This window comes from Salvia splendens, chromosome 3, assembly GCF_004379255.2.
Source record: "Salvia splendens isolate huo1 chromosome 3, SspV2, whole genome shotgun sequence".
In the NCBI taxonomy this organism is placed as follows: Eukaryota; Viridiplantae; Streptophyta; class Magnoliopsida; order Lamiales; family Lamiaceae; genus Salvia; species Salvia splendens.
The window spans coordinates 25129500-25143681 of NC_056034.1; the positions used below are offsets into that span (position 1 = coordinate 25129500).

Below are 14182 nucleotides of genomic sequence, written 5' to 3' on the forward strand. Positions count from 1 at the left end.
CATGTAGTCTCGGAAAAGGACATACAGGTGGACCAAGCAAAGGTCGATGTGATTTTGAAATTGTCGTACCCTACGAATCAGAAAGAAGTCAGGGGATTCCTAGGGCATGCAGGTTTTTATAGAAGATTCATAAAGGACTTCGCGAAGATTGCTCAGCCGCTCACCCACTTGTTGCACAATGATGTTGATTTCGTCTTCGACAAAGAATGTAAGAAGGCTTTTCAATTATTGAAAGATAAGCTAGTGTCTGCCCCTATCATCAGGGCACCCGACTGGAGTCTGCCGTTTGAAATAATGTGTGATGCAAGCGATTTCGCCATAGGGGCGGTACTAACTCAAAGGATCGATGGAAAAAGTTACGTGATTTTCTATGCCTCGAAGACACTCAACCAAGCCCAGAAAAACTATGACACCACGGAAAAGGAAATGTTAGCAGTCGTGTATTCATTCGAGAAATTCCGACCATACTTACTAGGGTCGAGAGTGATAGTTTTTACCAACCACGCTGCTATCAAATACTTGCTGGCGAAGAAAGAATCAAAGCCAAGGTTAATCCGTTGGGTGTTACTCTTGCAAGAATTTTATTGGGAAGTAAGAGACAAAAAGGGGACAGAGAATAAAGTGGTCGACCATCTGAGTTGGATTTTCCAGGGAGAAACGAAAGAAGCTATACCTGACGCATTCTCGGAGGAACATCTGTACTACATAGGAAAATCTTCTAGACCTATCCGTTGGGAGAAAATAATGGCGATAACAGGTCCAGGAGATGCTGAGAAAGGGAAGTGTCAGCTAAACGTTGAACCATGGTTCGCAGACCTGGCAAATTACTTGGTCACAGGAGGGGTGCCCAGTTCACAAGAAATTTCCCGGGCCCGCAAGATGAAGCTTAAAAGCGAGGCAAAGTATTATTTCTGGGACGACCCTTACTGTAACACCCCAAAAAATAAAGGAGAGAAAAAAAAATCAAATTAATATAATTAAATCTTTTCCTAGTTGACTTGGGCAAATATATTTCTCCAAACCCTATCACCAAACGATTTCCCCATATCTCCACTCCCTAAAATCTCTCCAACTATCAAATCCATCAATATCTATCAGTTTTGCCTATATATATATATATATATATATATATATATATATATATATATATATATATATATTCCCTTTAATCTCAGCAAATTACCGTCTTCCGTTCTGTAATTTATATATATATATATTCCCTTTAATCTCAGCAAATTACCGTCTTCCGTTCTGTAATTTTTCTTCTCATCCGTTAAGGGTGAAGGAGAAACCGAAGGAGCGTGAATTTTTTTGCCAATACCTTCTGTTTGAGCAATTTTCGTTCTATACCAAAGGTATACCCTTTATTCTCTAAACCCTCTGCATAATGACTTTAGTTCACAAGGCTTGGAGTGAATCATGTTCTTTTCTAGCAAAAGCTCCAATCTTTAATAGTTGTAGTAGCCTTCTAGTGTACCTCTGACCTCGATTCCTAAGTTTCCTTATCTGCCCATTAATAAATGAAATCAAAGAAATTAGAAGAAAATCTAAGCAAAGGGGAAAACGTGCGGATGGTTTGGGAAGAAGACGGGTAGGGGGATTGAGAGTATTTTATGTACTGACTTCTTTCTTTTCCTTCTCTTTCCTTATCATTAGTTTTCTTTTTTTCATATTAGTTTGGCTAGAGAGAATATACGTGTGTGGTGGCAGGGAGTAGCTTGGCTACTGTTTCTTTTTCTTTAGTTTAAGTGTTGGCTATTTTTTTTATGTTTTGTTGGCCATGATTTGCTATGGGCTATGGACTAATTGGAATTTAATGGAGAAAAGGGGTTAGTGTTGGGCCACTTGATACGTAAGAATAATGGCAACAGGTGGGAGTATAATTTATTGTTTGGGCAGATTGTTTCTTTGGCTATGTTTTAAATTAGAAAAGTATAAACACTTTATATATGTGTTTTCTCTAGGAAAGAATTAAGAATAATACGAGCACACACATAGGATGCCTATATTCTAATTAGATGTTTTCTTGAGTTTGATGATTTTATTATTTTATTTCAAAAGGGTTTTTTTTCGCAAGTGAGTAAGGAGAAGTGAGAGTTTTCAAGTTAAGAATATTAAGAGAACGAGGTGGGCTTTCTTTTTAAATAAGGGCTATGCCCTAAGTATATTTTTTATGTGAAAATGATGTGAATATTTGTCATGTCGTGTTTTGTTTTATTTTATGGAACCTATCTGATGTGGCTTTTGCCATCAATGGATAATCGAATTCGGGTCTGACTAGGGAGTGAGTCCCTACTCAGGCTAGTGTACACCTATGGAGATCGCGCGCCATCTTTCGAGTTGGCCGGTCTAGTGACTTGGAATGTGGCCACATTCCTTGTCATCAATGGATCAGATATGGTAGACATCTATGGGAAAATGACTGCAGTCACGAGTTTTACGATGGAAATGATTTTAGTGTCTTGGGCGATTTCTAAAGTTAAAACCCCAATGTCACTCAATGGTGGCATGATAAATACTTTTTATAAAATGTTTTCGGCATGAGTCCACTGAGTGCATCAAGTACTCGGCCCTGCATTTCTTTTTAAAAATGTGCAGGTTGAGCGTGACGGGTGCGGCGGTTGTTAAGCAAGTCCGTTGAAGAAATTTAAGTGTGCAGAATGTGTCATGTCTTCACACATGACATATTCTTTCTTTCAAATGCTTCTGCTAAATAGTTCTTCTTTTGAGTTCTTGTATCGTTGAGATAGTATTCATTTTTGAGTTGTTGATTGTTGAGATACTCTGATTTTATTTGAGCTGTTCCCATTTGTTTCGGGCTATGGTTGAGTTGTGTTGTTTTCCCCTTTCTTCCCCGCTTCTTTAATCCTCCCCTAGTCGCGATCAACCGTGTTTTCTATCCTTAGAAAATGCGGGCGTGACACTTACTTATGGAGGATGGGAGCTGACCAGGTAATCAGGAGATGTATCCCCGAATGGGAGCAGCGGGATGTGCTTAATCATTGTCATGCATTGGCATGTTGAGGTCATTTTGGACCAAGAAAAACTGCGAGAAAAGTCCTAGACAGTGGATTTTATTGGCCTACATTACACAAGGACTCTTTTGAATTCTGTCAAAACTATGAGAGATGCCAGCAAACTGGAGGAATTTCAAGGAGAGATGAGATGCCGCAAGTCCCAGTAATCGTCTACGAAATCTTTGACGTCTGGGGGATGGATTTCATGGGCCCATTTCCATCTTCATATGCGAATGCATACATCCTTGTGGCCGTAGATTACGTTTCAAAGTAGATAGAAGCCAAGGCCACCAAGTCTTGTGAGGCCAACGAGGTGGCTAAGTTTCTTAGAGCTAACATTTTCAATAGGTACGGTGTGCCCCGGGCTATTATATCTGAGCAAGGGACGTATTTTCGTAACCGAATCATAGAAGCTCTGATGAGGAAATACGGAGTTCACCACAGACATTTTACCCCGTATCATCCTCAGTCTAATGGGCAGACGGAGATCTCAAACAGGATTAAGGCAATATTGGAAAAGACAGTGAATCCGTCAAGGAAGGATTGGAGCAAGAGGTTTGGCAATGCATTATGGGCGTACAGGACAACATACAAAACGCCTATTGGGATGTCGCCTTACAGGCTGGTGTTTGGCAAGATGTGCCATTTGCCCGTGGGTGTGGAGCATAGAGCGTATTGGGCGGTCAAGGAGATCAATATGAGACCCCAATCTTGTGAGGAAGAGAGAAAACTACAACTTCAGGAGCTGGAGGAGTTAAGGCTTGAGTCGTATGAGTCCGCGATGTGGTATAAGGAGAAGACGAAGCTTTGGCATGACAAAAACCTCCAGGTCAAGGAACTACAAGTGGGTCAGAAGATGCTTCTTTTTCAATCTAGGCTCAAGCTGATGCCTGGTAAGCTGAAGTCCAAGTGGATTGGGCCATACACTATTGTTGGCCTTCGAGCGAATAGAGCTGTGGAAATCCAGGGAAGTGCCTCAAACTCTACTCCTTTCCTTGTTAATGGTCATCGAGTGAAGGTTTTTAGGGATAATTCTGAGTTGTGTATGGTGGAGGAAGTGTCACTACGCGCACTCTCTATTATCGCCTAATCGGTCTAGTGAGTAAGTGCTCTCGATGAATTCCTGGGTCAAGTAAATGGGAATGCATTTTCAATCTATACACTGAACCAGGGGATCTCGAGAGTACTCAATTGAAAGTGTACATAGTTTAATTGCTTTTCAAAGAGTAAAAAATTACCAAACAAAGAAAAAAAATCTAATTTTCCAAAAAAAATATTTTCGAAACACCAGACTTCTTAGGGAAATTGTTTTGTCACATGTGAATCCTCGACTTGGGAGTCTGGCGTTTCATTTTTGTTTTTCCTAAGTGCGGTATTGCAGAGAATAGCGTTTATATGGGGCAGAGAGATTTTCGAACCAGAAGTTTGGGAGGGAAGTTGTGAAATTTCGAATTTCAAATTTTCACTTTATGGGTAGGCGTACGGTTGCTTACGTCACGCTTGCAACCGGCTGCAACCATTCCCATCCTTACCTAAAATACCTATTTCCCTCCTTATTCGTTTTATTTTCCAAACTCCAAAAAAAACCGAACTCTCTCTCTAACTCTAAAAATTCCCCCAAATCTTCTCTCGCAAAACCCACAGTTATCTAACCCTAATCGAAAAATTCTCCCAAGTTCTTGTGAAATTTGCAGATATAGACCATGGAGAACACATCGATAACAGGGAACCCCACCACCACCGCAGGTTCTGATGCGGCGGCGTTTATGGCGGATTTAACAAGCAAGTTTGGTAGTACAGAGGAGGTAATGAAGGCCTTCGCCCTCTTCTCGGCAATGATGGAACAGGCCAAACCTCCCGCCGCAACGACCGCAGCACCACCACCACCGACGATTCTGGAAGAATCGACGGCCCAACCCACGATTTTACATGCAGAAGCCGAACCGACTACCAGTGCACCGGAGAGAGACGCAGCGGTAGGCGAAGAACAGGAAGACTCGGGCGGTCTGGCCGTGGAACTTGAGCGCATGGCGGTTGGTAACCAAAGGACGGCACAGGTTGGTGAGGGGGAAACCCCTGTTGTCGACAAAGTAGTTGTTGAGGGGGAAACCCCTGAAAAGTTTGTGGGCAGAGAAGCCCTTGAAGTTGATGAGTTAGTTGCTGAGGGGGAAACCCCGGTTTACATTGAGGGGGGAACCCCTGGTTTGTCTGAGGGGGTAGAGGCCCCCATTCTTGAAGAAATTTCGATGCCCGAGGAAAGTGGGCTTAAATTGGTGGTAGAACTGGACGAGAATCCGAAGGACGCAAACTCGCCGGTGGATCAGAGGGAGGCCAGACGGAGTTTGAGGGACAAGATTAATGATCTCGCCCCACCTACAGCAGAGGAATCTCTTGCCACAGAGACAGGGGGCGGACAAGAGGAGCAGGTCCCTGGGTCTAGCAGAGAGGAGGATGAAGTAGAAGAACGCCGACTGGCGGAGGAACGTAAAAGAAAAGGAAAGCATGCGGCTACCTCCCAGACCAAGAAGTCCAGGAAGACCGTAACGGACAAATCTGGCGAAACTCCACTTCCTGCCCCAACAAAAGTTCCTTTCGCTAAGGAACAGGTCGGCCCTACTCCGGCTAGTGAGTCTGAGGAAGAAGAGATGGATGAGCAAGAGGAAGAGTTGAACTTCGAGCCAGTGGAGGTCTGGTTGACAAAAGGGCTGCTCGAAGCGATGGGTAAGTTTGAGGATCCAAAGAGGGCAGCAACCTACAAGGAACGGAGTAGTTCTGGCAAGCTAGCAAAATCTGGGAAACAGTACGATCCGGAAGAGTTGAGGGAGATTGACTCAGATGAGGAGTTCCGCCAATGCATTGGTGCCTTTGGGTTTGATTGGCTATTGAAACATAGCGCCGCACAAGTGCCGACAGCGTTAGCAAGGGAGTTCTTTTCGACATTCCGGCTGAAGCCCACCACCGATCTTGATGCGGACTCGATCACTTTCCGGCTATTTACTGAGGAGCACGAGATGAGCATTAGAGACTGGTCCCTACGGATGGGGTTGTTCACTCGCGCAGAAGATGATAAGGGACTTTGGAACGAGCGTGTGGTAGGAGCTCCGAAGTTCACCTCCGTGTTTAAACCACAGTCTGCATGGGAGTTTGTCACCCATCCTAAGTTGGGGCAATTCAAGACCAGCTATTCCAAAAGCTTCCATATTGAGAACCGCATCCTACAATTTGCCTAGACATTTATAAGCTACAACCTGATGGGGACTTCCAATTCTGCCTTAACCACTGCTGACCTCTATTTTACATGGTGCATGGCAAAAGAAGTAAAGGTACACTTGGGCTATTGGCTGGCTCATGCTTGTCACTAGATGGCTGCCAATCCCTCCCGCCACATGTATACATGTCACCTTCTCGGAGCTTACCTCCAGCGCAACACGATAATGAAGATAGCCAAATTCACGCCCGTGGTAGTCATGTGCGAGCCCCCCGAGATATTCAGCGTTGATTATTTCTTCAACTAGGGCCTGCTCTACATGCACGGGAAGGATGTGTGTTTCTATGAGGTGGGCAGGATGGAACCCCAAGTGAAGCCGGAGCTGGATGGTGTCGAAGTAGTGAACAGCGAAGAGTATGAAGAGATGAAAAAGGAAATGGGAATGATGCAGAAGGAGCTCAGTGAAGTCCGGAAGGAGATGGGTGAGATGAGGAAGGAACTCGGCAGAGTCCGAGAGGAGATGATGGCCCTCAGGGGGAGTATTACTGATCTGGTGGTTAGGTCATCTGCGCAGAGTGATCGTATGGAGGAAGCCGTTAAGTTGATGATGATGATGACCCAGTGGCTGAAGGAGAAGTTTCCCGAACCCAGAAGAAATTGTCCCCTGGACCCAGCGGCGTGTCCCAGCAGCCAGGGCCGGGAAGCTCTTCTCTTCAGCAACCCACACCAGCGTCAAAGCCCATGTTAGCCCCGTCTGCATCGAAGCCCTTGTCTGTGAAGAAGAATGTGTCGAAATAGAGTGAGAAGGAAGAGGAGAAGCCGGCGTCGCCGGCCAGGAAGAAAGTGAAGGTGACCCGCCTCTATGTTCCACCCCAGTTTGGCTCCCGCGGGGGCCAAACCCCGAATTGAGACCCCCAATGACCAAGTAACTTTTACCTTTTAGTTTTTCTTTCATTTTTTTATGTTTATATGTTTGTTGTTTTGAGTTTATGCTTTTGTGTTTGTTTTTCCAACATGCCTAGTAGTGTATATGTGTGTCTGCGTTTATATGTGTCTTCTCCCACTTGGCCCAATCTTTGGTCTAAGTGTGAGAAGTTTGTGTTTCTTTTCGGCATGTTTTGGCTTTTGTTTTGTAGTAATTTCTCCCACTTAGCCCGTTACTCGGTCTAAGTGTGAGAAGTTTGTTTTGCTTGTGCTTGTTTGTTGTTTTGTGTGTTGTGCTTTTTGTGTTTGTTTCGGTCTGTTTTTCCTTCCCTGTTTCCCCCCTTCACTGGGATAGCTTGGGGACAAGCTTGAGTGAAGTGGTAGGGGGAGGGAGTTAGCGGAGTTTTTTGTTGAGTTTTTGTTAATGCGAATAGGAGTCTTTAGGTCTAGGTCTTTGTGTGTCGCATGAGCTAGTGAATACAATACAGCAAGATTCTCTTAGTAAGAGCAATTGAAGATAGGATGCATGTCAACTTTGAGGCATTTTTCCTTAATAAACTGACATCGGTTTGAATGAAGTAAGAACGATAAAGGATGCCTTAGATAACCTAGTTGTGAAGCTCCACTATAAGAGTGAGTTATAAGCCTAAACACTTTGAGCTAACATGTAAAAAGTGGGGCCGTCACTGAATGCTTAGGGAAACGAGTCTGAAGGAGAAAAAAGAGGGTTTTATGGAGGTATAAGCTGGACGTATAAGCTGGACGAAGTCCAGAAAAGGAGGTATAAGCTGGACGAAGTCCAAGGAAAGGAGGTATAAGCTGGACTTAGTCCAGAGTAAAAAAAAAGAAAAAAGAAAGATCGGAGGTATAAGCTGGACGAAGTCCAGGGGGAATAAAACAATATATATATATATAAAAGTAGGAATGGAATAAAAAGAAATCTAAGGGCAGGAAACAATAGTAACCTGACGCAGAAATTAAAAGGAAAAGGGGATTGTAGGAAGGAGAAACTCTCATAACCCGAAGCATCAGTGGTGTGACATTGACTTAAGAGTGAATCGCTCCTAACGTCCCTGGTGAGGAATGAGAGATCGAGTGAATCCAACAATTGGGAAGTCAATAGGCTATCTCGACGAACTGACAAACCGATTAGGTAGAAGAAGGGAAGGGGAGGATTTGGAGACTGTAGACGAATCGGATAGACCTTAAGCTTGTGGGGACGGCTGCCTAAATGTTGAAACTAATTCATGCCTTTGTGTTTTTATTCTTTAAGTGTTTGTTTTCTTTTTGTTAGTCTGTTAGTGTGTCTAGGTCTAGGAGTTTGTGTCTTGTTTGTGTCTATAGAGTCGGTCATGGGATAACCATGCATTGAAATTCGCCTTATTTCTTTTTCTTGTCTTTCATGCTTGAGGAAAGCATGGTTTAAGTGTGAGCAGTTTGATAAGGCTAATTTCATGCATTGGTTAGGGGATTAATTTCATGCATTTACGGGGTCTAACACATCTTTTTAAGCCAGGTGTGTAGTAGATATCGCCAGGCCGAGGAAAAAAGGAAGACAAGTGCCCGGCGAAGGAAATGTGGCGATAAAAGTGAGCAATTTGAAGGAAAATAACCAGACGGAGAAGGTCGTGAAGCTGAAGGGCAGAATAGAGATTTCCTGCGAAGGCTTCTAGAAGATCACCTCCACATCTATATAAGGAATAGAGCATGCAATTCACAGGGGGGGACTTTTTGGCACTCTCGGCCTTTTCGGCTCTCATCTCACACACGCTTCTACACATTTGGTTTTCGGGAATAGGCAAGGGGGTTCGGGGTGTACTTTTGGTTGATTGTTACGTAACACCATCCTCACGAAGGGCGAAGATACAATTTATTTGTTTTTATTTCGTTATTGCTATGAATTTCACCGAGATTCGTTGTTCGAAGCTCGGCTCTGGTTACTGTCAAATTGCCGTTGATCTATGCAATTTTTATTTTCAGTTATGATGATGTCGAGTTTGAGTATGGATGACGTTTGTTTCTGAGTTTATAGTTATTTACTTGAATGGATGCTTTTCGCACTTGATCTGTTGAATTGGAGTAGAATCAGGGTTGGATTGTCATTTATCTGAGCAGATTTGTTGAATCGGAGTTTATGAAGTTGATTTTGGTAGTGGTTGGGTTCGGATTGCTTGGATCCGGAGTGGATTAAGCGTCCAACATGTGGATCTGAAGCAGAGTTGTCTGATTGTGCTTGAGTTTGATGTTTCATTTCTGTGTTCTGTTTACTACGTCTAGTGGAAGTAGATCTATTGGTTTCCGATTAATCGTCAGTTTCTGACGTCCAAATCTGTATGTTCTGTTTGAATCTAGTTATTTACTCTGTTTTCTCCATGTTCGTGTTTAAATCAGGTAACGAGATGCAGTTCGTTGTTAGTTAAATTCAGAGTTTGTTATCTGCAGCCTTTGATCCTTACTTTGCTGTTTTAGGGAGATGGTCCCCACTGCTTGCGTTCTTTCTGTTTAGCTAAATTAGGTAGTAGTTCACTAGGTCAAGGAAATTTGTTTGAGGAATTGAAGTTACAAATATGTTCCATGCATGCATGATGTTTTCAGTTTCCTAGGTCTAGTGTCAGATTTTATTCCTAAGTCAAGAGTTAGCTTTCCTCAACCCAAAATTGTGTGGCAGCAGCCAATCACCTTTCCAGAATCACCTAAATGCCTTCATACGCATCCATCTTCGTGGGATCGATCCCTACTTCCCTGTACTAATTCATAGTATAGCGGGTTGAGGGTTTTGAAGGCGGAATTTGTGTGTCCGACGACCGAGACTTCTGAGAACCTCGGAGTTCCTAGACCTCGTGATCTAGCGGATTCTCTGGGTTTGCGAAGCTTGACCTAGCACAAAAGCGCACACAGCCACCTCCACTTTCAGTTACACATTCTATGATGATTTATTGACGTGCAACATAATCGTGAGAGGAGGTTTGCATGTTTGAAGAGCTTAGTTGACGTTACAATTAACTCCCCTTAAAACGGTTCTGTTAATTGAGAGCGAGAACATTAGGAGTCTTAGGAGCTTTTAGGAGTTACAAATCTAGGATTGACGCTCCTAGTGTCTGTGATCTACTTTGTGCCGCATGGACAATATTTATGTGACTCGTTCTAGTAAAGTATGAACTATGCTAAGGTGTTGTAGTTGGAAATTGTATAAACCATAACTGTGAAAGCACATCCCTGGAATTCCCTTATCTCATCTGATTATCTCCAATCTGTGATAGTTTTCCCCGTGATTAATATATGGTACTGACCTTTAGTTAAACTATGTACCCTCTGTATATTTACAAGTTTATTTAATGCTAACAAAAAGTGCATCACACAAATACTCAAGGGAGAAAACTGAGAACTTTTAATTGATTTATTTTGTGTCAAAATCAGTTCTACATTGCATAAGCCTTCTCTATTTATATCAACTGAGACAATTTCTACTTAAGCTAGTAATCAGGATCACACTTACATTGCCAGCTAGCTAATAACTAACTCAACGAACTTCCAACTGTCACTAACAGCTCTTTTCCAGCTCATTCCAACCGTCATCTTCTCCTTTCTCTCTTAGCTTCACTTCTTCCTTTATTAGCTGATTTCAACCATTTTAACACGGAACTTCTTGTTATCTTCATATTTTCTAGGTCCAGAGAATAACATACACAATTTGACTAACAGATACCCCAGCTACTGCACATTTTCCATTCTCTGATTCAAGTGACATTACCCTTACACTATAAGATTCCACATTGAAACATTCTGTACCCATTTCCCATGCTATAATTGTCATTTAATTCTCTCTGTGTATTCAAAATTAAAACATGTTTGAATAGTGATATGCATTTCAAAATTAAAACATTTTGAATAGTGATGTGCATTACAAAATCGAGTTGAGGAATCACTGAATTTATTTTTTTTTTCTTTTTCTTTTTTTCTTTTTGTCTTTTTTTCTTTTTTTCTTTTTTTCTTTTTTTTTCTTTTCAACATCAGTTCTCCAAGGTGATAAAGCATCACATAATCACTGAATTTATATTACCTGGCAAGAGATTCTAGTTCTACCAAATTCTATTTTGTTTCATGTAAATAATTACATAAATACATATGCTGAGAAAAATACCTAAATTTCCCCAAAAAAAAAAAGTTTAAGTTATGGCAGAAGGCAGTGGAGTTTAATTACTCTGTTAATTGAGACTGGAAGCAGAAGTCCCCATGTTGAAGTTGAAGTTAATTGCTACCCACATCACTATAGTAGCCCAATTCCCACATGATCTTGTACAATCTTCAAAATCTTGATTGCAACCATCCATACTCTTCTTTCTTCATATAATTATGTATAGTGGCTCTCCTCTCTCTGTGTGGGGCCCCCTACTCACTTTCCATCTCACATTGAGTTCTGTATTTAGGCTTTTCCCTCCTGGGCTTGAAGGGTTTTGCTAGTGTACCCATTAAATATGGGATGTTCTCTTCTTCTTTCATTCTCATTGGCTCTCTTTTTTTTTAGTTTCTTTTCCAAATACAAATAGGTCAAATAGAGAGAGATGCTATCCTTGCCGATATACATTTCCTCCTGCGAAGCTGATATCCTGTTGCTGATGCTGTTTCATCCATAAAGGTATGATTATTAGCCATAAAGATGATAGTCTTTTGATGATAAGCATGTAAGTAAAACCTCTTATTCACCCCATTCCTCATGTGGATCATAATAGATTAAATGTGTAGATAGATAGGAAATGTGTGTCAAATTTGAATTTAAATCATTATTAACATAATCATAACACATTGAGAAACGACAAGTATATAAAATCCTTAGTCAAACTAAATTAATATCCTACCTGTAAACGCGTCACTCTTCTAACTACTTCATAATCAACGGGAAAGAAAGAGCACCTAATCGAGTGGTTCAAAATTAAAATACATAAAATTGGTAAATTTGGTTGCGTTGAAATTTAGTGAGCTTATTAAAATACACATAATTATCGATGGCTAAGCGATATTGCTATAGAAAGAGTGGTATGGGACACCTATGACCTATGCATGTGTTTGGCCCACTCTCTTTTTCTTAGGGTGATTAAATAATTTTCTTATTCTCGTGTATCAACGAGTTGAATGTTGAGATAATTAACAATACGGGCTTTAGCCTATCTGAATTAGCAACACTCTGATAAATAAAATGATTCCATAAATGAACATCAAGGCTGGGATAAATATGGGAGGTTTGGCTGATGGGAATATATAATTTATAAAAGTCCCAAAAGTGATGTTAGAAAATTAGTGTAGCTCATATATCTGTTGCAATACAGGAAGCAGCAAAATCAAAGTGGGAAAATGTACCAGTGACATTATGCTCTCTTATATATCTATATATGTAAGTTTAGTAACACTCCCTCTATTACGAAGAAAATGACTTATTCCTTGGGTGGTACGTGATTTTACGCAATTTTAGTTTGTGTATCAGAGAGGAAGAAAAAAATAAAAATAAAGAATTTTTATTTTTAGTAATGAGACATTTTAGATGGAGAGAATAATAAAATACTAGTAGTAATTGAGATAATTAATTACCATGTGATATTGTTGATGAAAGGTTTGGGGTTGGGTGGACATTGGCAACTCTGATTCGTCAGTTTGGCACTCCAAGTTCACTCCAAACAACCTCAGCGTCTTGGAATTCCCACTCCCTGCACCTGCTGTGTTCATGTTCAGTCAATTTCACATATCCACGTGTGCTAAATAAAAAACTCTTGCCACCCACAATCTCCTTTTTAGTTAGTCTCATTTTAGATAACTCAATAAAAAAATAAAAATTCATTTATTTCTATTTTATTTCTCTTTTCTTACCTTATCCTCTCCATCTAACAAAAAAATCTACATTCAGCTCAAGGAAGGGAGTAGTACAATTCATTTAAAAAAACTAGATTGTTTTTTAAGAGAGAGGAGCTCATTTGGTTTGTAAATCCCATATTAATTGCGTTCAAAACCGACGTGGAACATTGAATCTGCCTCAAATTTGAAAGTAGACAGGGTTTGTGCAATGTACCTGCATGAGATGGGAAATGGAGGCGCGGTTGTTGCTGGATTTGAGGTGGATAAACCACCCTACTACTCCACCCGGCAGGCTGAGAAGCGCCGCGCTTCCAGCCGATGAAGAGGCGGCCGGAGTCAAAGCGGTGGCGCGCGAAGACGACGATATCTCCCGCGTGGAGGCGCTTCTCCTTGACGAAGCGGCTCCAGCCCTTGGTGAGGACGTAGCTCTGGCTGCTGTTCCAGTACGAGTAGCGAAAACGCCACGGTTTCCCCGACTCATCCTCAAACCCCAGCAGCAAGCCGCCGCCGCCGCCGCTCAAGGGGAAATGCTTCTCCGCGTGCTGCTTCGGTATCACCAGGCGGTTCAGCTTCCCCACGTCGCTCGGTGTCAGCGGCTTCTCGAACAGCCGCTCCTGCTCCTCGTCACTGTCGCCGTCGTCGTTGGTTGTGGTTTTTGCAGTTGCTGAAATTGAAATTGAAATTGAATCATCCATTGTGTTTGTGTAGTGTGGGTGTGACCACCAGTGGGCTTGTGTGGAGAAGTGATTTATTGACATTTTAGAGTGGGGGGATTAATTTGTTTCTCTTTCTCACAGATGTGAATCTATTTGATGGTTTGAAATCAAATGTGTACAACGGCGCCTCTAGCGTTTAAATAGGAGGTCTAGTTGCATATACGTATGTGAGTATATATATTGGTAGTTGTTTAAGGTTGTTGTAGTTGCGTGAGTGACTTGAAATATCAATCATTAAAATCAGTGCAATCCACTGTCTAACTTTTCAAGCCAACACCAAAATAGGGTCGCACGGCTATTACATAATGTAGCCAATTTTGCCACAACTCTTAACTCTCTTTGCTCACTTTCTACTTTCTTTCGAGTAGGAGTCTCAATTTTTTTAATTTTAATTCATCTATAAATAGATATCTCGGTTCATTTTTTCCCTATAAATGGTACAAAGTTCTATATTACACTAACTCATTTTACTC

The 14182-nt window shown here is 41.6% G+C and overlaps 1 protein-coding gene across 2 annotated transcripts; it reads right to left on the minus strand.

The window, feature by feature from the left end:
* Window positions 1-11214: 11214 nt before the first annotated feature.
* LOC121794015 (B3 domain-containing protein At2g36080-like) lies at window positions 11215-13827 on the minus strand. Of its 2 annotated transcripts, none has more exons than XM_042192028.1 (3): window positions 13208-13827; window positions 12733-12854; window positions 11215-11768 (listed from the first exon to the last, which is right to left on the minus strand). In XM_042192028.1, the coding sequence occupies exons 1-3, from the start codon at window positions 13749-13751 to the stop codon at window positions 11715-11717; spliced, it is 720 nt and encodes a 239-aa protein (XP_042047962.1). In that variant the 5' UTR covers window positions 13752-13827; the 3' UTR covers window positions 11215-11714. The 2 variants fall into 2 exon arrangements, with proteins under 2 accessions (XP_042047962.1, XP_042047961.1); XM_042192027.1 differs by having other exon boundaries at window positions 12733-12857.
* Window positions 13828-14182: the final 355 nt, after the last annotated feature.